The sequence below is a fragment of the Protopterus annectens genome, chromosome 6.part0 (assembly GCF_019279795.1).
Source record: "Protopterus annectens isolate FY-2018-M chromosome 6.part0, PAN1.0, whole genome shotgun sequence".
Lineage (NCBI taxonomy): Eukaryota > Metazoa > Chordata > Ceratodontiformes > Protopteridae > Protopterus > Protopterus annectens.
The window spans coordinates 1,057,000,539-1,057,027,617 of record NC_056737.1 but is presented as its reverse complement, the minus strand read 5'-3'; the positions used below and the strand labels follow the sequence as shown (position 1 = coordinate 1,057,027,617).

The following is a 27,079-nucleotide window of genomic DNA, read 5'->3' as shown; positions in this document are numbered from 1 at the left end:
GCAAAGACAGAAAGATAAAGAAGATAATCAGACACCCTTCATAAGGGACGCCAGCAACAACCTGCTCACCAGCCCAGAGGACATCAAAGGCAGATGGAATGAGTATTTCCAGCAGCTTCTGAATGAAGAAAACTCCACAGAAGCTGTACTGCCCCAAAAACAGCCTAAGATGAGAGAAGAAAAGGAGCCCACCTTAGAAGAAGTAAAAACAGAACTAAGGAAGATGAGGTCACGGAAAGCAGCAGGATCAGATGAGGTAACAGCAGATATGCTAAATATGCTGGGTGAGATGGGGAGAAATGGCTCCTGAGGGTACTAATAGCAGTGTGGAGAGAAAGGCGTATCCCAGATGACTGGAGAATAAGCATACTCATGCCAGTGTACAAGAACAAAGGGGACGTCCCCATACAGAGGCATCAAACTCCTATCACATTGCATGAAAGTTCTGGAGACGGTGACTGATAAACGGGTACACAGAGTTGTAGAATGTAAGATGGGAGATGAGCAGTTTGGATTCAGATCAGGATGCAGCATGTCATAGAGATAGAAGGGAAGATAGTAGAACAGGTAAACAGCTTCAAGTATCTGGGAAGGGTAGTTGAGGAGAAGAGTAGTCTGAATGAAGAGGTCAAAGCTAGAATCAGATGGGCTGTAGCCAGCTGGCATAGAGTACCAGGTGTACTCAATGCCACAATAATGCCAAAAAAAGCTGAAAAGTAAGGTGTACAAGACAGTAGTGCAACCAGTACTACTGTATGGTACAGAAACCTGGACAGTAAAAGCAGAACAGTTGAAGAAGTTAGAGGTGATGGAAATGAAGTGCCTGAGAAAGGTGATAGGATATACATATACGTACACCCCCCCCCCCCACACACACACACACATAGCCTCATCACCCAAAAAAATATACTTGGATAAATATGGCCCAAGAGTCAACTACTGATAAATGAGGTTCTAGATCTGTTTACTTACACAATAAAATCTTAACAGCTGTTTAATGCCCTAAGAATGTTTAGGCATTCCACTCTGAGGACCGTGTAAGTTGCATAGTTGGTCTTCTTTCTGCTTTTCCTGGTTAGGGGTCACCACAGCAGAACTCCGGTCTGCTAATGATTGGCAGTGGATTTTTATGGTGCCGAATTGCCAGCCCGACAGCCATCCTTTAAAGAAGGCTCACCATTCACATACGCACCTACCTGCATGCCTTTAAATGTCACTCAACTGTGGGGAGGACATGCAGACTCTACACAGAAGCGCTCCAGCTGAGAATTGAACGGGAAAACCTCTTGCTGTAAGGTGACAATGCTAACAGCTGCACCACCATGGCCTTCTTTAGTTGCATAATTGGTGAAGGGCTATAAAGACTAATGGCAGAGACACACTGAACTGTGCAGGTGCAACTTTCACTCAATTGTTTCTACAGTATTCAGGAATGAGGATTACACCTACATGGTACAAAGCATGCTCCAATGCCAACAAATATTACTTAAGTGAACAGGGACTGCACAACTAATATGTAGTGGTTTATTTCATTAAAATTATTATAAAGTGACACCCACAAAAGCAGGACATAAAAGTGTGTAAACCAACCTACCACTGCAACATTCTACTCGCATCTTACATGAGTCTACTCATTTAAAGCAATATGGCTACTCTGTAATATACTATGAATGCACAGACATCAACTCTACCCACAACCTAATTAAGCAAAATAGTTAACTATGAGCCAAGTATACTATGCAACAGTCAGGTGACTCAGGTATTCAATGTATTTTATGTATAACAAGCAGATGGTTGGAGTTACATTTGTAACACCGTGGACAAAAGTGACATTTTGTGTTCTTCACCGACTTTCAGTTACACCTACTGTCGGTATTTAATAATTTCAGTTTTTTTTGTGTATAATGCATCCTTTCTACCATTTAAATAAAAAGGTAGTACTAGTAGAAAGAAAACTGACAAAGATCACAACTTTCCTTCTGGCAGATGGAACAATAATGTCAGTTGTTTATCAAGTAGTGCACTTGCCTTTGATGCTGGAAAACCAGACCACTGTGAATCTTATTCCTACATGAGGTGCCTGTGATTCATTTTCCTTTTCTGCAGTGCATCATAAGGCAGTGCCATCCTACAAATCAGGTACTGAATCGAAGTACCACCTGCCGGAGCTAGTGGTAGGTCATGTGGGCATACGAAATCCCATAGCACTTATTGAAACTAATAGGGGTGCTTCATTTGCAATTCCAACTCAGTATTACAAACATAAACATAACATTAAAAATAAACATATATATAAATGCATTCAAGCTTCCATCCTACAGCCAAAAATATTTTATTTTTTTCAACATAGTCTTTATATCCCATTTCTTACTATAACTCTTCTTACTTAACTTTCCATACTGAACCACACCCATGAAAAAATTATCTATCCCATTTGTCTGCTCTTTCTCTTCCATATCGTGCTGTATTTGGACTTACTTGTTTCACCTTGCCATAATTTTAATGCATCAAAACTTTTTTTCTCACAGATGACATATAAAGTCCCACTGCTTTTTCTACCCATAAAAAGGACAAAGTCTTTATTCCCCCTGTTTGCACTTCAAAAGTGATGCAACTTAAAACTTATTTAACAGCCTCCTCCACAGCACATCATGCCATTCCCACACACCTCCTAATCTTCCAGTTAAATTTCACCAAGGATCTATCCGATAGAAGCCATTTATAATTTTCTAATACCAGTTTCCTCTTTTTTGGCAATGTTTCTAAACTCAACTTGCATAATGATTTTTTTTCTTTACCTATTCACCATTAACTTATTTTTCTGTACACCAACAAATTATCAGAATTATCAATATTTTGTTAGAAGAAGATTCCCTAACAAATTTTATTTCTCATATATAGCTACACTCACAATTGAGTATACATGTAATTATATCAAATAAACTACTAAAATAAATAGTCCAAGTTCCTCTTTATTTTTTTCCACTATAAACTGTACCCTTTCTTAATGGGATTCCACTTAGGGCCACATATTATCCATAACACGATTACTAATAACTTCCTTTCTCTGTCTGTTGGTAGACATGAACACTTTTTCCATATATGTCAACTTTCTCAACAATACTGAATGTATGAAATATATATTTTTAGTAAACATTAGCCTAAATGCGCTTCATAAATTTACTATCATATTTACTTTCTGATATATCTCTTCCTATTGCTGTTGAATCACTTTGTTTTTCTCCTTATGCAATGTCTAATAGTGACAAGACTAGATGAATTTCCATGGTGCCGTAGTCCACTTTCTCATATTCAGTATAAGTACCACTTTGGGTATCCCCAGAAATAGGGCATAGGCCTTGTAAGACTGACCAGTCAAACAAAAAAGACCATGAATAAAATAAAAATGAAGAATTGCAGATAAATGTTAACAAATGAAAGGTTTATTTTATGTGAGACAGTTAATGTCAACTGCATACAAACATAGAATAATTCAGCATATGGCTGTAATAGTTATTTAATTATAAAAGAACACTTCGGTTAATTCACCCAAACCTCTTTAGTACCATTACTGCATATTACACAATGCGGCAGTTGGTACAGAGATTTAAGGCTAAAAGCCATTAATGAGCGACTTCCTGTGTAACAGGGTTTGATTCCCTCTGGCTTCATCTACTTACTGTGTGACCTTGAGCAACTCACTTAACCAGACAATGTTTCAGGGCAATTTCTTTGGGCTAGGCTCATTAATGGTCTCTGAGACTGTATGACTTTTAACTACCTATGAACCTATTATTAGAAATCACAGCAGTGGTTACTTGTACTGACCAAGGGGGTGCTCTGTGAAAACAGTGTAGTTACCAGTTAAGGTGTACAAAGCATCCCAGGTGCATTAATTGCTATGAATATTAACAAACATCAACTAAAGAATGATGTCTATGTAAGCATCACAGATTGCTGGTGACACGAAATGGAACACCACAGAAGATAAGAGTATGAGAACTGCTGCTATATAACATAATGCCATTAAATTAGTTGTAATATTCAAAACAATAACAACAGAAAATACAGAAACATAATTTTTTCACAATTCAGTATTTAATGTGATAAAGGAATATGTATGTATTAGTGATGGCTCTAAGCAGATAACACTGAATTTTTTTTCTAGATAGTAAGAGGTTCATATGTAAGTACTAGGCTAGCTGCCCTTACCAGGCCATTTTAAGCCGAGACAGTTTCCCTTTTTCTGTTTGAATTACTCAAACTCATTTAGTTAGAGATTGGCCTTACCCATCCCATGGTCAATAATTATATATTAACCCTAATGAGAATAACTGGAATCATACAATAGATAATTTGAGGGGACCCATGCATGGAGTAAACCATTTAAGAGCTGCCGTTGCCCATCAATAGTACAAGGGGCAGCCATTGGGGTATAGATCCAAGCTGTGCACGAATATGAACAGGGATGAACTTTGTTTTACAAGGATGGGGAATCTGTTCCAGAGCAGTGATGTCCTCTGTGAGATATACCTGTCCCTCCAAACCATTCTGTTGATGTTGTAGAAGAGGTTTAGAGTATTTCTGATGCCATTTGACTTGCTGATGTGCTGTAAATCCATCACTACTGGGTCAGGCAGAGGATGCTTTGTATGCCAGACACAGCTCACTTCTTAGCAGTCTGTATGATACTGCGTATAGTGGCAGGGCTTTGAATCAATCCATGTAGGACATGTTGCTTAGGTCTTGTATCCTTTTAATAAGGTATCTATGTGGGCATTCTAGTTGTTGCATGTATCTGGACAGATACATGCCAAAGGGGGCATTATATTCAATGACTGGCCTAATGAGGGCTGAGTAAAGGGGGGCAATGACATCCCTAGATCTAGAAACAATCCCGTGGTTAATAAGTTGTGCTATATGAAAGGACTTTCTTACAACAATTGACACATGCTCATCTAAATGTAGGTCATTGTCCACATAAGTTCCCATATCATGAACAACTGGGTTAACTGTTAGGGGCATATTGTCAGTGTGGTAGTTCCCTGGAGCAGATAGCTTCTCAAAGGACACAATAATGCTTTTTTTGGCATTTAATTTTAGTCAATGATTTTTGCACTGGTTATTTATTTAGGCAAACTTTCCTGCAGGATGGCCAAGTCATTTGGGGATTCTGTGACTTCTACAGAGCTTGCAGTCATCTGCAAACTTAGGCAACCAGAGCCCTTTAGTATTGGCTTTTACTTCAGAAAAGTAGATGGCAAACAGGAAAGCTCCCAGTACAAAACCCTGGGAGATCCACAGATGACTAGTCTTTTTGTGGAGTTAACTTCCACTATTTTGATTTACTGTGCCCTCTCTGGGAGCCAGTTGGCAGTCCAGCAGGTAACTGACACAGGGTTTTGTTCCCAGTTTATTTAGCTTTTATTGAGTCAAAAGCTTTGGTCAGGTCAAGGTATGCTTATTTACTTAAAGTTGTAGGCACTTCATGCTTAGGTTTGAAATGCTGATGCTTTTATGGTGGGGGTTCAGGGGTGGTAGCACCCCCCTCTCCCCTTGCTAGATGTGGACATTACTGTTATTTTAAGGTAGCATTTGTTCTTCCAGGACAGTAAAATACAGTGGGAATTTCACTGTACTGTTAATGTTTTGAAAACATAAAAACAAGAATGTGTAGGAAAGCTGCACGGAAAAAATATGTGTATAGATCATACTAGAAAAGATAAAAATAGTAAAGCTGATTATCAACAATATTATGGCCCTTGGGCTAGGATCATGTGTAGTAGTAGTATCCGGATAAAAAAGTACTTTCTTCCATTATTTATTTATTTTAAATACTGAATTATGCATAGCATTCTATTCACAGCATGCAGCTAGAGAATATGGAGAAATATCATAAGCAGGAGTTATGACAAGAAAGAGAACAGTGCGCCACTTCTGATGGAAAATGGGAGGTGCACTCATAAGTATTCAATTCACTTTTAGGGTTACGGAGGGAATTTTAGGGGCTAAATTGTTCAGATTGAGGTACCGAATTATGCTGTACATAGTTGCTGGCATGGCTGGGATGTCTTTGCTGAGTGGCAGGCTGATTTAGAAGATTTTTCAGAGAAAAGAATTTACTTTTTTCTCAGACTATAATGGGAACAAGTCTTAATCTGAACTTTTCCTATATTTTTGGTGTAACAGAGTATAATGGTGTCTATTTGAAGGATCTTTATTAATGCAGACAAAGGTTTGTTTACGATGTTCATTGTGCACTTGAGTTGCAGCGCGTAGAATCTGTTTAAAGCACACATGCCCACTCCTTTGTGCAGAACACTTGGAATAAGTAAGGTGTATCTTTAGCAAAGCACAGTAGTGGTTTTAAAATGTCAGGCGCAGAATTACAAGTGTATATAGTTATGAACAGAATCTTGCTTTGTTTAGACCTGCTGTCTTTACAGGTTATGTTTCTAAGGAATATTCTGGAATAGAAAGTGCTGACTTGACTACAATACTTCTGGAGAAATATTTAGGCTTATGACATTATTTGTTGGTGACTTTTTCAAAGAATGGAAAAAAAAGTCAGACTGTGTACTAGGCATATTAAAATACTTTGTTGTAAAAGGTGATATACTACCATAGTTTTTCATATATTAATGTATTGGTGTATTATAGTTCCCTGCTGTATTCAGAAAAAAGTTTTCTGGGTTACCCTTCTGTGCTGTGAAATAAACAACTAGTAAGTAGCCCTAACTATTGTGCTTTTAGTTCCTGTTTGACAGTTTAGCTCTCATCTGTAGTCTCCTACTTTTACTTTAATTCTTGGCATACTTTAATTTGGCATGATTACATTACACATTTGCCATGCTTATGCCATACCAAGGAGCAGCTTGCTACTGTACACCTCCGTGTATCTTCATTTGAACAATTGCCTTTTATGGTTACTAGGCAGTTTTAGGGTTAGGGATAGTATATTCACATAGTACATTTAAATTGCTGACATTGTGTGGGCATAACTCATATTCACACTGCAAGTAAGATATGCAAATGAGTTATATCTGCATGCTAAATATATATGTGTATATATATATGTATATGTATATATATATATATATATATATATATATATATATATATATATATATATATATATATATATATATATATACATTGTGTAAAAATATACCCCAACAGAATGGTATACCAGTACAAAAGTGCATGCCCAGTTCCCTTAGTTGCATTACTCTAATAACATGGTGTAATGTGCCTTAGTGTTAACATCCCACTATCAGTTGCTCAAAGACATACCCATATCTGCATGAAAACAGTGTGGTGTTGCTTTGATAACATGGTGGACTCGGAAATCTAGGCTTAGGGGCAGTGCTTCAGAGACAGGGTTTTAGGTTGAGGGCCATGGGCCATGTTTTAGGATCAGTTTAAGTTTTAAGTTTAATTTTAAGATTACTGTTTTGGGGATAGTATTTTACTTTATTTGAATTTATTAACCAGGGTAAAGCACTGATCACAAAAGACCAATTTCAGTCTCAGGCCAATGCAAAATAATTAAGAGAAGCAAAGAAACAAAAACTTATATATATATATATATATATATATATATATATATATATATACAGTAAGATAATTAGGATGACTATACAATACAGGCAGAAAAAAATGCTGTATATAGCATGGATAACAGCAATCATACAAGTGTAGAACTATGCAAAAGTGTGTGTGTGCATGTACGTATGTAGGGTTTACTATCAAAATGTTGAATGGAAAAATAATTTCTGTTTGACACATCGAATACAAAAAATGAAAGTCAAAATGTAGAACAAGTCACAATGTCGAATCAACTGAACAAATTCAGCAGGTTTGACATTGTTGCCGAACAGATCACGTGATGTCCATATAGAAGCTCAGGTAAAGGAAACTCCTATACCTAACATCACATTTTTGCAGGGGGGCAAGCATCCTGCACTCCCCACACCCCCTGCTAACTATATTTTCCAACTATGAGATTGCACTACAGTGAGGAAAGGGATGAATTTCCCAAACCGCACTGTACTGCGATCTCTGTACAGTTCTTCAAGTTTATATATAAACTTTCGAACACTGAGATATTCAGCCAGATGGAAATTCAAACATCTCTGTTTCGAGCTTTCCGTCTGCGGGCATCTCAACTATGTGTGTGTATGTATGTATGTATATATATATATATATATATATATATATATATATATATATATATATATATATAATATATATATATAGGTTCATAGGTTCATACTAGGCTATCTGCCCTAGGGCATTTATAAGCCTAGCCAGAGTGTGCTTGGCTTTCGCCACCCATTTTAAATTAATTTTGCTATGCCCTTTTTTGAGGTTAGTATACTGTGCCTCTGTCTAACAGTGACACAGAAGTGATACCCGGGGTAAACCTACGATCCCCCATCCACTCATCAAGATTCCTCTTGAAAAGAGTCAATGAGGGACTCTATATATACTCACTAGCATCACTACCCCTTACAACAATCTTAAGAATTTACGCTCCTCAAACAAAATACTTATCAATACTTGCAAAGCCAACAACTTGACAGGAGACTCCCTCTTCTCTAATGCTGTTGGAAAGCACTGGAATCTTTTACCCACTGAACTCATATCTCTGTCTTCATTAACTCTATTTAAACAGAAGCTAAAACTATTCCTCCATACCAATGGCTATGCCCCTGTACTAACCCTGACTAACTTTCCTCCCTTACATTAATGAATACTCCTCACCTTTATAGAATTATCCTTAAGATACCAAAGACTATGGCATGACAATTCATATATGTGTATATAGTAACATCTCTTGTATAATTACCTATTATTATTTGAGTTATGCTTATGATGATTACTGTACTTTATATTACCAACAGCTGTTTACTTTGGACTGTTGCAACTTTTTATACTGTATATTGTATCTGTCTTGGAGGTTATCTCCCCATATTTTTGTATATGTCTTGGAGCTCTTCTCCCTGGGCCTCTACTGAAAATGGACATGTATCCAGTTAGACTAGCCCAGTCAACAAATGTAAAATAAAATATACTTATATATATATATATATATATATATATATATATTTGTATATTTAACTAGGCACACATACATTCATTTAAGTGCATTGCAATAAAGGTAACTCAGGTTAACTGCATTTGCTAGTGATATCATTCAAATTTGTTAGGAGGTAGACAGATGGAGTGGAACAAGATTGCTAGGTAATGTGTCCAAAGTGGTGGTATTTGTATGAAGCATCATTGTGAAGATAGTGTTTAAGATGTGTGGAATTTTGGGCAAGAAAATATTTATTTGAGATTGGCAGGGATAGATTTGCATAATTTTGGATCTACTATTTTGAGATTCATTACAGCTTAAAGGACCTGGGCAGCTTTGATTTCTGGGGCTGTAGGAAAACTGAAGACCATAACAGTAGCTCATATTTTTGTCTGAGACCTATTTTAAATTTCTGTAGTGTTGTGCCAGTGCAGATTCTGTTGGTGATTGAATTATTATGAAGTGTCTTTTTGAGGTATACACTGCCTATTGCTATTGTGGAGTATTTTAAAAGAAATGGGGACATTTTTGTTAGCTCAGAACAGTAGTGGGCTAATATTTTCCTAGTGTTCTCTGAGTGAAGGTTGGAGTTAAAGGATGGATCTATCAAAATTCTTATGTATTTGAATGAAAAGCAGTTTTCTAAAGCAGTGTTGAAAAGATCAAAGATTAATAATGGTGAGTACGGTTTTGTTTAGCTTGGTCCCAAAGATCACTGTTTTTATTTTGGAAGTGCTAAGCGTAAGAAAGTCAGTCAGAAGTTCTTTCTAAAGAATTAAGGATTCATTAGATCAGAACAGAATAATATTATTAGCATAAAGAAGTAAAGGGAGGTCCAGGGATAGTTATGTTGATGGAGAAGACATGGGAAACAAGGATGGAGCCTTACAGTACTTCTTGTTTGAGTTTGGTTAACAGTAAGAAGGAAGAGTTGCCTTTTACACAGAAGTTAGGAGATAGTTGTGGAACCAGCATTTAACCTCTGGACTGTCTGCGTCAAGCAGGTGTAGTACATTGTGATCTACTAGATCAAAGGTTAAGGTCAAGTTGATAAATATAGCACTGGAATGTTTCCCTTTGTCCAGTCCTTTGAGAATTTTGTCTGCATGGATCCAAACTGTTGTTAGTGTGTTGAAACCTGACCAAAATCCATACTGTTGGCATGCAAGGAAGTTGTACTTGGTGATGTAGTTGCAATTTGGGTGTATTAGTTTCTGTACAATTTTTTGCTGTTGTAGGATGGATGGATACTGGATGATAATGAGAGAGTGGAGGGGCAGTTTGTTTTGGGAGGGGGTTAACTATTGTTACTTTCTATACAGCTGGCAAGATGTTCTGTGTTAGGCAGGTTATACATGTGCAATAATGTATTCTCTACAATAACAGATGAACCAAAGGTGCAGACCATCTGAGTCTGTGAATGTTTAGTTGTTCTTGTAGAGGCTGATTTCTTTGCTTTTTATGTCCGAAATAAAAAAAGGATGTAAGAGGGGACCAGGAAGATAGCTGCAGTGAGTTGTGTATAGTATTGGAAGTTGCTAAGTTCTGACAGGAAATCTGACGGAGAAAAAATGCTTAAAGTGTTGTGACTGGATGAAGGATCATTTATTCCTGTTAGTCTGACTTCTTTCAAATGGTTTAGTGTGAGTGAGTTTTATTATATTTTTATCTGTTGGGTTTTATGGCATCTGACATATTGCTGGGAAAGGCATCTTAGTTGGGTATTTTCTAGTTTCAGGGCTGGGGTAACTTTCCAATTTTGCTATGCTTTCTCTCGAGTTTAAGTAGTGTTTTGTTAGCTTAGAGGTGAACCAGTCTATTGTTGGCTTGTAAAGTCTATGGAGCAATGGAAAACAAGTGTCTTGTAGATTTTTGACGGTGTTAATGACAGCTTTTACTGCAACTTGGCTTTGTTAATGAAGCCGTGAAGTCTAACTTAAGCTTTAATGAGCTGGAATCAGATTTTGAGCTGAAAGAGATAAGTTGGGGGGGGGGGGTTTGGACTGGGAAGTATAGCTGAAAGCTTATTAGGAAGTGATTGCTTACTGATGGTGTGTGAATTGGGGTAACCGAGACTACAGAAAGTACTTTTAATATACAGTTCTATTAAAGAGGACTTGTTTGTTTTGCAGTTTGGGGCAAGTGGGTTGTTGCACCCATTGTTTTGGATTTCAGTCAGTGAGGAGGTCTATGACATCATTATAGATAGAGTTGCACTTAAAACTTATCAAGTGGTAAGAAGTCAGTAATGTGTTTATTTGTGTGGTGAGGATTTTGTGTAAAAAAGCTTTTAGAATTAAGCAGCAAGGGGTGTGAGGTAGGCCACTATGAGGCTGAAAGCTTTGTTATTTTTATTGAGTATTTTGACAAGTAGCCAGTTTAGAATGGAGTCAAAAGGTGGGCATGCCAGAAGTAGGACTTGAACATTTACGTGGACTTTGTAAAAATGTGGAACACTGGATAGTCATCATTATCTTCTTAAGGCTGTTCCTGTGAGGGGTCGCCACAGCAGATCACCTGTTTCCATTTCTTCCTGTCCTCTGCATCTTGCTCTTTCACACTAACCACCTGCATGTCCTCTCTAACCACATCCATAAACCCTATCTTAGGCCTTCCTCTTTTCCTGTTACCTGGTAGCTTCATCCTTAGCATCTTTTTCCCAATATACTCAGCATCCCTCCTCAGCACATGTCCAAACCAACATAATCTTGCCTCTCTGGCTTTGTCTCCAAACCTTCCAACCTGGGCTGACCCTCTAATATACTTATTCCTAATCCTGTCCACCCTCGTCACACCCAGTGCAAATCTTAACATCTTTAACTCTGCCACATCCAGCTCAAACTCCTACCTTTTTGTCAATGCCACTGTCTCCAACCCATATAACATAGCTGGTCTCACTATCCTCTTGTAGACCTTCCCTTTCACTCTTACAGGTACTCGTTTGTCACAAATCACTCCTGACACTCTTCTCCACCCACTCCATCCTGCTTGTACTTTCTTCTTCACCTCTCTTCCACACTCACTGTTACTCTGAACTATTGACCCCAAGTATTTAAACTCATCCACCTTTGCAACCTCTACTCCTTGCATCCTCACCATTCCTCTATCCTCCCTCTCATTCACACACATATATTCTGTCTTAGTCCTGCTGACCTTCATTCCTCTTCACTCTAGAGCATATCTCCATCTCGCCAGGGTCTCCCTCCACATTTTCCCTACTCTCACTACAGATCACAATGTCATCCGCAAACATCATAGTCCACGGGGACTCCTGTCTGATCTCATCTGTCAACCTGTCCATCACCATTGCAAATAAGAAATGGCTCAGAGCTGATCCTTGATGTAACCCCACCTCCACCTTAAACGCATCCGTCACTCCCACCGCTGACCTCACTGCTGTCACTCTACCCTCGTACATATCCTGTACCACTCTTACATACTTTTCTGACACTCCTGACTTCCTCATACAATACCACAACTCCTCTCTAGGCACCCTGCCATATGCTTTCTCGAAGTCTACAAAAACACAATGCAACTCCTTTTGACATTCTCTGTACTTCTCCATCAACACTCTCAGAGCAAACATTGCATCTGTAGTGCTCTTTCCCAGCATGAAACCATACTGCTGATCACTATTCATCACGACCCTTCTTAACCTAGCTTTCACTACTCTTTCCCATAACTTCATGCTGTGACTGATCAATTTAATCCCTCTGTAGTTACTACAGCTCTGCACATCACCCTTATTCTTAAAAATCGGTACCAAAACACTTTTTCTCCATTCCTCAGGCATCCTCTCACTTTCCAAGATTTCATTAAACAATCTGGTTAAAAACTCCACTGCCATTTCACCTAAACACCTCCATGCTTCCACGGGGGTATGTCATCTGAGCCAACAGCCTTTCCATTCTTCATTCTCTTCACAGCTATCCTTACTTCCTCCTTGCTAATCCATTGTACTTCATGATACACTATCCCTACATCATCCAACCTTCTCTCCCTCTCATTCTCTTCATTCATCAACCCCTCAAAGTACTCTTTCCATCTCCTCAACACACTCTCCTCGCTTGTGAGTATGTTTCCCTCATTATCCTTTATCACCTTTACCTGCTGCACATCTTTCCTAGCTCGGTCCCTCTGTCTAGCCAATCGGTACAGGTCCTTTTCTCCCTCCTTAGTGTCCAACCTTTTGTACAACTCTTCATATGCCCTATCCTTAGCCTTCGCCACCTCTATCTTTGCCATGCACCTCATCTCATTATACTTCTGTCTACTTTCATCTCTCTGACAATTCCACTTCTTCTTTGCCAACCTCTTTGTCTGTATCCTCATTCCACCACTATGTCTCCGTGTCGTCCTTCCTCTGTCCAGATGTGATACCAAGCACATTTCTAACCGTCTCCCTTACTAGCTCTGCTGTAGTTACCCAGCTATTTTGTAACTCTTCACTGCCACCCAGTGCCTGTCTTAACTCATCCCTGAACTCCACCTCACAATTACCCTTTTTCAATTTCCACGATTTGATCCTTGGTGCTGCCCTCATACTCCTCCTCTTCTTGATCACCAACGTCATCCAACAAACCACCATCCTATGCTGCCTAACTACACTTTCTCCGGTCACCACTTTTCAGTCTCCAATCTCCTTCAAACTGGCCCTCCTACATAAGATATAATCCACCTGTGTGCATCTTCCTCCACTCTTGTATGTCACCCTATGCTCCTCCTTCTTGTTAAAATACGTATTCACCACAGCCATGTCCATCCTTTTCGCAAGATCCACTACCATCTGACCTTCTGCATTCCTTTGTTTAACACTATACCTACCCATAACTTCCTCATCCCCTCTGTTCCCTTCACCAACATGCCCATTGAAATCTGCTCCAATCACCACTCTCACACCCTTGGGTACAGTCATCACCACTTCATCCAGTTCACTCCAAAAATATTTTTTCTCATCCACTGCACACCCAACGTGTGGAGCATATGCACTAACAACATTCATCAATACACCATCAATTTCCAGCTGGATAGTATTAAGTAAGAAGTCTAAGTAACAAGTAAGTCTAAGTGGTACTTGTATGAGCGGAGGAAGTGTAAGTGAATCAGTGCCAAATTGTGTGTTGGGGGTGGCATTTATATCTTTCAAGTCAAGTGTCTCATTTTAAGGCCAGAATCCTAAAGCTTTTACCCTTACTGTTAAGCGTTTTACGTTTGGGGAACTCGCATTACTTTCAACAGAATACTAAAAACTACCACCAATAGCACTTAACCTTTTTTCTCCTAAAATTTGGGGCAATGGCCCAAAAGCTAAGAGCTTTGTACAACTATACATTTAAAGATGAAAAGTAAATAATGGCTTGAATTACGTCACTATTCAGTCACGAGCTTTACGAGATATGGGTAAAATTACCCAGTACGTTCCTGAAAAGGAGGGACACCGGAGAAGTGTCTCACAAGCAAGCGTAACTCATTTGCTTAATATACATTTTTTTACTAAGATAAGTTGCATGTGTGCAGTTTTCCTATTTGCTACTCAACCTTGGAAATAAGTGTTCACGTATAACACATTTGACAACTCTTCACTTTAGTGAGATGAAAACGAATCATCTGTAGTGGCCAAGCGTCTTTTAAAAGGTACCAACAAGCAGCTAAAATTATATTAACAAGTCTACAAAATATGTGCCCTACACCTATCCCATACGCTTCACAATCTATATATAGCACTCGGGTGTGGTGTGAATTGAAAGTTCACGGCCTACAAAGCTTCCGGAAGTGTACCTGATAAATAATTAAAACTACTAATCACAACTGCAATAACTCAGATCTAACACCCCCCGAGCTCGTACATTTCTCCAACTGTATTCTTTTATAACCACTGTAAACAAACGAAAAACATTAGGAAAAAAAATCGGCTCTTAAAAAAAAAAAAAAAAAAAGACTACTTCCATGACGTAACGTCACGCCCACTTTGTTACCGGGAGCCCTCCTATATTAAGGCGTGTTAAAATGCAAAGCAGTCTGGGTTGCGTAGTTCACTTGTTCAAGTTGTGTCTATCTCACTCTTACAGAAAACTACTGGACAGCGGATGTTAGATTTATGTTTAAACCCAGCCTTCCGCGTTTGCGTGTACGTTGTTTGCAATGAGACAGCAACCCAAACAACAGTGGCTACTGCTCGGTGCTTGTGGATCAGCTGATCGTTATTAACAACAACAGACGATGGGGCGTTGAATGCTGTGCAGTTTCAACGTTATGGATGTTGTTTTTCTTTGTTTTATTTGAAACATATAGTTAGAGGCCAGTTCGAACCTCAGGGTTTGTTGGTAGCAGTAGATCCCAGGGATACTCTGCTTCTATTCTTTCCCAGAGATACTCTGCTTCTATTCTCTCATAGAAGTAAGACAGAATGTGCTTTGGGGTGTACTTTATGGCTCTTTCCTTTAAACCTTGGTAGAAGACAAAATATGGAGTAGAATGTTTCCTGTGCTGTGGGGAATTTTTCAAGTTTGAAAGTTTTTTTATTATTGTACCTTTTTAGTTCGCTCATAATAAGTTGGTAAATATTTTGTATAAAATAGGGTAATCACGTGGTGTATATTTTATTTGTAGTTATATTAATGTTGATTTTTTTAATTTTGTTTATTTAGTTAAGTGAAACAAAACAGCACCGAAACGTTGCTTTAAAAGCAAAAGCATTTGTAGTTCTGTTATAATACGTAAAAACAGTAGCTGAAGTTTTTTTTTTCTATAAGCCACATAGTCATTGAGTCGCTCCTTAAGACACAGTCATTACTTTACAAGTTGTGTTTATAAGTTAAGAAAATACATCTGACAGGCAGATATCTAGTTTATCTTGATAAGTGCTGTTTTCTAGAGTCTAAACAATGATGTATTTTTGGGTTTACTAATAACAATAATTTATCTTGTACACGTGGTATTCTTCATTCTGGGGTACTTCGGACCAGTATTTTCAAATGCATTGTGGTGCTGAACAGCAGGCATCTGTATTAAAGCGCATCCCCGTTCTCTATTTGAAAAAACAAATCATCACCACAAAATAGCCTGAACAAATTAGAAGTATATAATTAATGTCATCCATTAGGATGATTTTGATTGACTTCTTTCCAGAAGAAATTTACTGCTGCAGTCAAATACAAATATAGGGTGCAACTGTTGTTTTCCAGTTTTACATTGCAGTGTTTTGGGTATTTTTTTTTTTTTTTTTTACAAAACTGTAGTTTAATAATTAAAAATCAGATATTTTGCATATCTAGACTGCAGTTTAAAATGAGTGCTCAGACTACTGTGGCAGATAAAGGTTTGAATACAACTCTCACTTGCCAGGAGAGTTATGCCTGTAGCGGAACAGAGGAAGCCATTTATGAGTGTGATGAATGTAAGAGCATGCAATGTCAGACTTGTGAGCAGGAATTACATAAGCAGGAGAGGTTTAAGAACCATGAACGTGTCCGTGTTGGTCCTGGCCATGTACCTTTCTGTGACCATTGCAAGAATGGCAGTGGTGCACAGTTAAGAGCAGTAGTAAGGTGCTTGGGATGTAAAATCAATTTGTGTCTAGAGTGCCAAAAGAGAAGCCATTCTTCAATAAATAAAAAGAAACACATTCTAAGTAATTACCATAACAGTAAAACTCAAGATTCACAGGATGAGGAGATGGACGAGGAAACAAGGAGAAAAAAAATGACTGAGAAGATTAAAAGTTTTCTTCTTGTTGATGAAACTGAAGAGGTGCAGGTAAGGACACAATTTGGAGGTTAGTATTATGGTGGTCCGTTAGTAATCATTGTGTGTGTTTATGTATATGTGTCTGTATATGCATAAAACACACAGTTATTGATGAATGTCTGACAGTTATATCGTTTTGTATATTAACACTGTTATTCTTTTCTGCAGTCTAGTGCAGCACTCTTAGTTAACTTTTTACTTTTGTCATCACATTACCTCTGTAGTTGTTGGTCAGTCTGATGCATACCAATAATTTGTACTCCACAATAGTACTCACAACTGCACTCCTTAGTTATATCATCATATCTAAAATTTACTGTTTAAATGCACCTAATTGCAGCCTACTTTAACCACTTTCACTGTTTTTCGACAATTAGTTCATTCTCTCTTCTACACAGTCTTACTTGGGGGGGCTGTTTACTTTAAATCCTTATCACATGTCCTGTTCTCTTGTCATCACTGCATAGATTTTGCGTTTGTTCTGCCAGGTATACTTGTAGTTTGTTTTATGTTTGTACCCCTTAGCATCTTATCTGTACTTTCTGTTCATGATGCTGAATATATATAAAATGTGTGTGTGTGTGTAAATGTTTCTGTTTTAATCCTTCTTGTGCCATTATCCTCTAAGTAATTTTGACTATTTTATGTAGAATTCTTTATGTACACCATGATTCTTTTTTGTATTCTGTGTAGTAAAGTATGCATATATTTGTCTTCCAAGGCCTTCGTGTTTATTCCAGTAAACTAATGGAAGTAAATAAAGTGCATCTTTCATTTTAACACTGCAGGTTCCGTGTTTAACTGGATTAACACCCTGCATAGTGTGCTTTAGTACAGAATATCATCATGCTGCACAGAGGTTCATTATGACGGTAGAGACCTACCTTACATCTCCAGGGTTCAGTCCTGTCTTCCACATATTTGCTTGTCTCTTTTTGGGGGCATTGTGGTAACTGCCTTTTAGGGTTTGCATTTTCTTAATGTCTGTGTTTTTGTTCTGGGTACTCCAGTTTGCTTCCATTTACCACAAACATTTTGACTGTACTAGAGTGTCCATTTATTAAGATATTGTTTATGTTTCTGTAGCCTGGCATTTGTCTGAAAAAATGTTTGTGAACCAGCCCGCTTACCATGTTAACAAATTATATCACAAATTTCTTGTGTTACACCTTAAAGCTATAATTTTCTGTAGTAAAGTACATTTTATAGTGTGTAATTCTTTCATTATGAAGTAGCTTTACAGATTTGAGACGAGATTGGCTATTGAGCTACGGACACAGATCTAACTGCATTTTAGATCAGCTAGTCCCAATATTAAAAACAGCTGAATCAACTAGCCACAAAGAATAAAAAGTGTTATTGTTATTGGGCATTTGTTATTAGGTGGTCTTACTACACCTGTGACCAATTTTCAAGAGAGACCTAAAAAATTTATACAGACCAGAGAAAAGTTAGCTAAAGGACTCTGAAGAGACTTGCCTTACTTCTAAGCAAGTGAGGGTGTTTTCCTTTGCATGCACAAAACACTACAAACAGCTGTTATTAATGTGCCACAATGTTTGTTAATGAACAACCATGCAAGATATCTGTCTTTGTGGAAGCTTGTTCTGCAGCGAATAGGGGTCGCTGAAACTAGCAGATTGGCAGAAGTGTGTATTTATTTATTGATGGTGCTTTTTGCTGCAGGGGTAGTATGATGAGAAGGGAAGGGGTTCCTACATTGAAAGTAATTGTGTTCAGTATTTGTTTTCATTTCAAAGAAAATATTTAAGAAATTTGGGGAAGTACGTAGGAGGAAAAAGCAGTTTGTTCAATAACTTTGATTTAAACAACTTGTATTATGTATGTGTGAAATTAGTAACTGATATTTAAAATGGAAGGAGTTAACAAAGGAGGTTTAGGTGATGGAGAAGGTTTATCTCCACTCATATTGGATATTGGAGGACTTGTGGAATGCACAGCATTTCCAATATGGTTTGTGTGTGTTGGTAAATAAAGGCATGTTTTCATGCAGGACAGTCAAAAACGTTTTCACTGTAGGTTCGAATGGCACATTAAAATGATTGTGGTAATTACCAGATATAGTATTTGCAGAACAGAAAGAGATATCAGTAATCTGAGAACTATTTTGTTTTGCACAATGTGTGATGTAAATGACCATTTATTTATTGAATATTAAAAACATCAGCGAGACATAGACCTGAAGGTATTGAAGTGATGTAAGCTGAATATACTAAAACAGTACAAAGGCAAAATTATGCAGAGCACTATAATTGGAAGCAAAATATTGGGGTGTAAATGAGAGGAATAATGTGGGGGATTAGAATATGCTGTTCTTCCTGAAAGTGTTTTTGGACTGGGCAACGAAAGAAGATGTTTTTGTTCTCTAAAGGACTTTTAGATTGGGGAGGTTACATACACTTAAGAAAATCCAAATACCTGAACATTTGAAACCTCAAACATGTTCTGTGACTTAAGGAGTAGAAAGAAGTTACATGATGTCTGAGGATGAGTCCAGTATGTCTGACGTTTTGTGGAGGTTTATTTATTGAAACTTGAAGTAGATGATGAAGTTCAGTGAAGTTTTTGTACTTGACAATAAATATTAAAAAAATAGATGACTGAGGAAATTATTAAGATGGTAAGTTTGTTTATATTTATTGAACAAGATGATCTGTGTCATACAAGAGCACTTTTCAGCAGAGGTCTTAGGAGAAAAGCTGTGTTTGTTATAAAGATTAGTAGTTTTGCAAATTGTCTTACTATTAATAAACGTAAATAATATTTACAGTGTTACAATGTATAAAGGAATGCAGGATGTCATACATTATGAGATGAGCAGTTAAGATTTTTACAAACGTACATTATGAGATATGCAGGTACAGTTTTTAGAAACATATATATGTAAGTACAGTTTTAACAAGCATGCTGTGGGACAGTCAGGAAGAAGCTTTCAAGATTATGTACAAATTCACAAATTGGAAGTCTTATAACGGCGAGGAAAAATTTAGAGTGGAATCATTAGAGGTAGAAAGGCTTATATTGTGTACTTAAGTTCTGTGGAGGGGTCAGTTACATAGTCTGTCATGGAGGCAGAGTGAAATGCTTTGAGGACGTTTGGTTTGGATTTGATTAGTCTGAATTTTATAGCCAAGCTGTTTTATAGCAGTGATAATACTTGGGGATAAGTGGACTTGCCAAGTGCGTTTTGTGTTTTAACGATGGATCCCAATGCTTTTTTCTTGTGATTGCAGCTGTCTGTGAAGTTTGTACTGTTCATTAAGGTAGCTATGGATAAGCATTTTTTTGTATTGGCATAGAAGGGAGTGAGTCAGCTTTAAATGAGAGCATTTGATGAGAGTGAGAAGTTCTGACTACTGTAGCTTGTATAGGGCTGTGCATAGTGGTGGATTCCGAAGGGCTGAGCAGTGGCAGGTCTGGCTCTGTAGTAGCACTGGATGAGCTTTGTTAGTTGAAGTGTTTGGAGATTAGTAAATACAGTGGAGGTGTTTGTTACTGTAGGTAGGAGACAAGTAGTGCCAGTGGTATAATGGCTAGAGTCTACTGAGTTTTTGACCCTATGTAAGTAACCAAGCTTCGGATTAATCTTTTTGATGGTGTGTTAAATGTAGTATATGTCATATTTGACTTTACTGTTTAATTATAATTCTTAACAATTTGCATGTAAGGTCGGTTTTGTTTTTATATTTTGCTGTTTTCACACGTTCAGCTGAGAGGAGATTTCCAGATAAGTGTTTTAGTTTTAAACTTTAGCAGGGGGTTTATGTTGGTTATGGGTACAGTGTGAAGCAGAAAAGCTTAATTATTGTTAGAGTGAGATGAGTGAGGAGGAGTGGGCTAAGGCAGGAGTGGTACTTGCTAGTTCCATTACTGAAATAAGAATTAAAAGCTGTAACAGTTTCATTTTCTGGTTGTTTAGGCAGCAAGTTCGGCTGAGAGATTTTGTCAAGTTTGAGTAGGTTGTTGATAGTGGAGCAGGATAGTTCTGATATTTTGTTTTTTTGGATACTGTTCTTTTTTGTCTTTACTGCTTCCTTTCAGTTTCAAAGTGTTCTGTGTGGTTTCTGATCTATTCTTGTGCTGTTTTTGTCTAGAAGTTTCTTTGTAGAGAAAGTCAACCAGGATGCTGGTATAATGTTTAGGTTTTTTTTTTTCTTTTGGGGACCAGCTTGTTTAGTATGTCTGGTAATATATTATTGAAAGTGGAAGTTACATAATTTAACAAGAGATTTTTGAGGATACTGTAATTGAATTAGTTCAAAGTAGCTCTGAAAACGTCTGGATTAAGCTTGGTTAAGTTGTCAACAAATTTGTGCTGTAGGGGGAGGTTTTGACTTTTCATAGGATCTGATTATGTAAGTAGTGTTATGGACCCTTGGGGAGTCTGGAAGTGCTTCAAATTGCTGTATATTCTCTGGATTTGTGGTCAGTATCCAGTCTAGGTAAAAAGTATTGGCTTTATTATTTGATTTATTTATGGATTCAGTTGTGTAAAGATGTATGGATTCTTGCTATGTCTTTGTGGATTGTTGGTATAGTTTTCCCAGTTAATATTAGTATTTCTTGGGATGTTTTTTTTTCTTGTGTCTTTGAGGATACCCAGTTTAATACGTTATTAAATAGGAAATTATTATTAAGTGGTGATATGTATAGTGCTCTTATGCATATGAATTTATGTGGATTGAGATGAAGGAAAGAGATAATAATCTTGTACCTACGTATAAGTATTTCAGGCACGGGCATTAATGACTTACTGTCATATTTGTAGGTTATTTCTATATACGGTGACCAGGCCTCCATGTTTTTTGTTTTTGCAGTTTAGCCTTAGGATATTCTTTCCTTGGGGTTTTGTTTCATTAGCATCATATAGTTTGTCAAATTCCGGGTGTAGTTAAAGAATGGCTTGTGATTATCCTTGGTTAAGGAGGCTGTTTTTGCTTTGTAATTAGCTTTGGAGGACTTCACAAGATCTCTGATTTGTTTTTTATTTTAAGCTGGAGAGGGATTTCTTCCTCTGCTGAGATAGTTCCCTCTTATTCTTGGACATTACTTTCTTTCTCTTACTGTATAGCTTTTTTATACTAAGGGTCCACCAGGGTGGCTTGTTTCTGCAAGACCTGGTTTGTTGTAATGTTTTAATATGGGTTTTTTTATTTATTTTTATTTTTATTTTACATTTGTTGACCGGGCTAGTCCAGCTGGATAATTTCCATTTTCAGTGGAGGCCCGGGGAGAAAAGCTCCACAATTAAAACAAGGTTAAACATTTAAGCAACAATGCATACATTTTAGTGTAGTAGAAAATACAGCGAAAAAAATCAGGTAAAAATCAAATAGCCTAAGCTATATATTCATATATTTTTTTTTTTTTTTTTTTTTTTAGAACAGTACAGTAATTTAGTCATTTGAAATAGCAGGGAAAGATAGTGATTTTTACGTAGGGAGGCATGGCTGAAGAGCGAAGAAGTCATTTAGTCTGGATTGGTACAGGAGCAGAGCCAGAAGTTGTTAAGATGTAATAGAAGTTGTTTTTTGAAAAGTTGAAAGGAGTCTAGTGAGGTAATGTGTGAGGGAGGTTATTCCATATTTTCCCTATGGAGTTTGAAAATAGACAGTTACCTGCTGAATTTGTAATTCTAGTTGTGGTGACTTGTATCTTTTCGGCAGATCGCAATTGTTTCAAGTTTTTGTAGGGAGTAAGGAGGTTACTGAGAGCTGGTGTTTTTGTTGGTTGATAAAGAATGTTATGTGTAATTAAGAGTTGTTGATAGATAAGCTTGTTAGGTAGTTCTAACCATTGTAATTGTTTTAAGTTATTACAGTGGTGAGTTCTGTACTGGGATTCTGTGGCAAAACGGGCTATATTATGATAGGATGTAGTTAGTTGTTTCAGGTTACCTTTAGAGAGATTGGTGTAAATAGAGGAAGCATACAGTAGGGTGGAGATAAGATGTGATTGAGCTAAGGTGGTCCGTGCTTCTGGAGTAAGGAAGGGTTTTATTCTGTACAGTGAACCTATCTTTTATTTACTGCTTTTATAGTGTTATTGATATGACAATCATAGTTAAGATTATTATCAATAGTAACACCAAGCAGTTTGGTAGTAGAGTCTGGGGAGATAAGAGAATTGTCAGCTGCAGTAATAGTAAAATTTAGTTGAGGAGATTTGTGGGTAGGTGAGAATAGTAATAGTTTTGTTTTCTTGGAGTTGAGAAGGAGACATCTTTTTGAGAACCATTGTTCAACGGTTGAAAAGGTAGATTGTGTGAGTGACTGGAGTTCAGATTGGGTGGGAGCTGTACAGATGATGGTAGAATCATCTGCATATTGTATGCAGGTAGTGTTATGGATAGATGATTGAAGATCATTAATAAAGATAGAGAATAAGAGTGGGCCTAATATTGATCCTTGAGGTACTCCTAAGGAGATAGGTAGTAGAGCAGATTGAGAATTTTTCCAGAGTACTGCTTGTTGGTTTTCAAGGTAGGATGAGAACCACTTTAAGGAGAAAAAATCCAAGGCAAGTGAGTTTAGTATGTGTAGGAGAAGTTTATGGTTGACCATGTCGAAGGCTTTTGACAGGTCTAGGAAAAGCGAAGCAGTTAGTTTGTTATTATTACGGTTACAGTTTATTGTGTTAGTAAAGGAAAGTAGTGCAGTGGTCGTACTATGTGAGGGTCTAAATCCATGTTGAGTGTTTGCTAGTAGGTTATTTTGAAGGAGATGGTTAAGTAGTTGTTTGTGTATACATTTTTCCATGATTTTAGCTAGTGGCGATAATAGTGCTATTGGGTAGTTAGAGAGGTCAGTGGATTTGCCTCCTTTATGTAAGGGTATGATGTGTGATATCTTCCAAATTGCTGGAAAATCACTTTCTTTTATGGATCTGTTTATTAGGATCGAAACAGGGTAGGCTATAGCTTTTGCTGCTACCTGAAGGAATTCAGCAGGAAGCTTATCTGCTGAGGGGGTAGTGGGTTTAAGTTTTTGTAAGAGAGCTTGTATGTAGGAGGTGGGTATGGGTTGAAGTTGAAGGGAAGGAATGACGTTGTTGGTGTTACTTAAGATCAGTTGGGAAGCATCGGGATAAATGGCTTGCTAGTGTTTGTATGGAAGTAGTAAAGAAGCTATTGAAGTTATTGGCTATTAAAGAGGGATTATCAGGGTCTAGATTCTGTGGGTTAGGTGTTACTATTTTACCTGGGGTAAGTAGATGATTGATAGTAGACCAGAACCTTTTTGGTTCTTTTTTTGTGGATTGCTGAAGTTCTACATAGTAGTTCTTTTTGTCTGAAATAATAGCATTTTTGGTTTTGTTTCTCAGCTGTGTAAAGGTTGGATAGTCTGTTGGGTTTCTAGAGGAGGGCCATTTCTTCCAAGATTTATTTTTAAGCCTGATCTTTTGTTTAGTATTAGAGGTACGCCAGGGTGCTTTTCTGGTCTTTATTCTAATGGTACGACTTGGGGCATGGTGGTTTAGGATTGTAAGGAATGCTGAGTTGAAATATTCTATGGCTTTGTTGTGAGAGGTGCTTTAGAGGGTCCAATTGTATTGTGAGAGTTCTGTTTGAAATCTTTGGGGATTAAATTGTTTCTTTGAATATAGTGTTCTATGTGAGGTAGGTAAGTTTTGATGAGTTTTAGCTCTAATGACATATGTGAGGGAGTGATCGCTAAGGTCATCAGGAAGGATGCCAGTTTTGTAGCTTTGTGAGGGGAGTTTGTAAGAACCCAGTCTAAGGTGGTTTCTTTTTGCTTGTTTTATTTATTCTAGTGGCACTATCAATTAGTTGTTTGAAACCAAAAAGGTTTAAATGGGAAGTAGGGTTAGCATTGTTACAAGATTTCCAGTCAATGTTAAAGTCTCCAAGAAGTAGTGTTTCTTGGGGAGGTAATTTGAGAGTTGTTCAAGAAGTTGTTCTAATGTGGGATATTATTTCCTGGAGGCAGATAAGCACAAATGATGTTTATTGATTTAGTAGTATTAATTTGAACTCTAGAGCAGATTATTTCGACATTATTGTTTTGGGTAAGAGCAAGGTCAAGAAGAGTAAGCTTCAGGTTAGATTTATATAGGATAGCTACTCCACCTCCTTTCTTGGAGGTGCGATCAAGTCTAACAATGTTATATCCAGGTGGGGTAATTTCAATATCTTTAATAGATGGTTTTACCCAGGTTTCTGATAAGCATAGAATGTCAAAGTTGTGTACTTCTAGTAGGGCGTGTATTTGACTAACTTTATTACAGATACTGCGTATATTTAGGTGGGCCAAGGATAGTATGTTTGTAGTTATAGTTGATGGAGGAAGGAGAGCTTTTATATGGTGACTGTGTGTTTCAGTAGTTGTAGGTTGAGGGCCTGGATTGGGGTGTATGTCACCGTCCTGTAGTAGATGGAGTAGTAGACCATAGTTTTTGGATATGTGTTTTAGAGATGTGTCAAATACTTTCTTTGATTTAGTTTTTAGTAGTTTACAATGAAATAGTCTATGGTATTTGGGAAGTAGATATATGGTTTGTGATGAGGTAGGTAAATAGGATGAAGGTAGGTATGTTGTAGGTGTACTAGTATGTTTTGAGGGAAGTGAGAGAGAAATAGTTAAGGAGTTTTCATAGGAGGTTAAGAAGTAGGTAGTAATGAGAAGGAATAATAGTAAGAAGGTGATAGGTAGTTTAAGTTGTGAGTGGAGGATAGTTGTAGACATGATAAGATAGTTGTATGTGAAGTAGGGTTTCCTGATATGTTGTAGAGGGGTGTGTGGTGGGAGTAGGGGGTAGAGTGGAAGGGGCTGTAATGGTATAGGACTTTAGTGAGATAATGGTGGGTTGGTTAAAGTGGTATGTAGGTGTGACTAAGTGAAGGAAGTTACACAATCTGTGAGACTGTGAATTGGATAGGATAGCAGTAGTAGGAGGTGTGGCTTGTAGAAATATAAATGTAGGACCCCTGGGGGTGGGTGGGATATGGGGGTAGGGTGGGAGCGGAGCGGCACACAAAGTAGACCAGAGGAGAGTGGAAAAAGTATCAGGGAAGGAAGGGGGAAGCAAGGCAAGAGAAAGTATCCTCGGGGGAGAGGATGAGACAGAGAGGTAAAGGAGGAAAAGGATTAGTATAAGGAGGAGAGAATAAAAGTGTAAGGCAGAAGTCAGTACTAATATCCCAAATAGGGATGAGAAAAGTATAACATCTAGTGGACAAAGTAGTAGTGCAGTAAGCAAACAAGGGAGCTACCAGGCGTGGAGCTGTACTAGAAGGGAGAGAGGATAGCCTATGTGGCCATCCGAGGAGACTGTGAGGGAAATGAAGGAGTAAGGAGGGGTAGCTGCTGGCTGCTTAGCTAGTGGCAGTCTGAAAGTTTAGCAGGAACATTTAGTTAAACCGTAATATAGCATGACTAGGTAGACATACTCTCTTTTCCTGGTGGTAGAGGGTGGTAGAAGAAGACAATGTCCTGACCGAGTCCAAGGGTATTCTGTGGGGAACACCCTAATAGTGAAATTAGAGGATACAACCCAGGCAAAGACACAGGGTCGTGGAGGGATAGCTGTTAGAGGAGGGAGAGGACAAAAGATAATGTTAGAGTACAATATTAACATACAGGGTTACAAATTCAGAGTCAAAATGCAATAAAGACAGGTTATGCAACTGGTAAGCAAAACAACGTTACACATAGTTGATATAACTCTTTAGGATGTACATATTAATGGTGAAAAGTACATTTCAAATAAATAACTGTATAGCTAATAATATATAGAGCCTAGTGTTACAGCAAATCACCACACACACCAGAGTAATGCAGTGAACGCATTCACGTTAACATAAACAATTCAATTGAAACACTTTCCGGTCTCTTTAGGAGGTATAGATGGTGTAAATAGCAAGTCATAACACGGAACGCTATTGCGTATACAGAAATATGATATGTGAAAGCAATAGGTGTGAGGACTAGGATAGGAGCAGTCCCAATGTAAGGCAAACCTAATAACTAAATGCATTCACTTCTAAGTTAGCAACAAAGTCAAGAGCAGTCACTTTAAAAGCTAGCCAAACTATCTAAAATTATTCACGTTTGCACAGCCCGTAAGTACTCATAGGTTGGAACAGCACAGGGTTTTTGGAATGCATGCTGTATTTTCTTTCTAATTTTTGTTTTTGATTAAGTGCAGTGGAGTCATTAACGTCCATATAAATTGCCATTTATTTATACTGTGATGGTGGTGCTGCGGTAG

The 27,079-nt window shown here is 37.7% G+C and overlaps 1 protein-coding gene across 1 annotated transcript in view; it reads left to right on the top strand.

Annotated features, from left to right (window-relative positions):
- Positions 1–15,163: 15,163 nt before the first annotated feature.
- ZFYVE1 (zinc finger FYVE-type containing 1) overlaps positions 15,164–27,079 on the top strand; it is a 568,277-nt gene continuing 556,361 nt past the window's right edge. Inside the window, exon 1 of the mRNA XM_044074669.1 lies at positions 15,164–16,837. Coding sequence (XP_043930604.1) covers positions 16,370–16,837 — 468 coding nt within the window. The 5' untranslated portion in view covers positions 15,164–16,369. The remainder of the gene's footprint in view (positions 16,838–27,079) is intronic.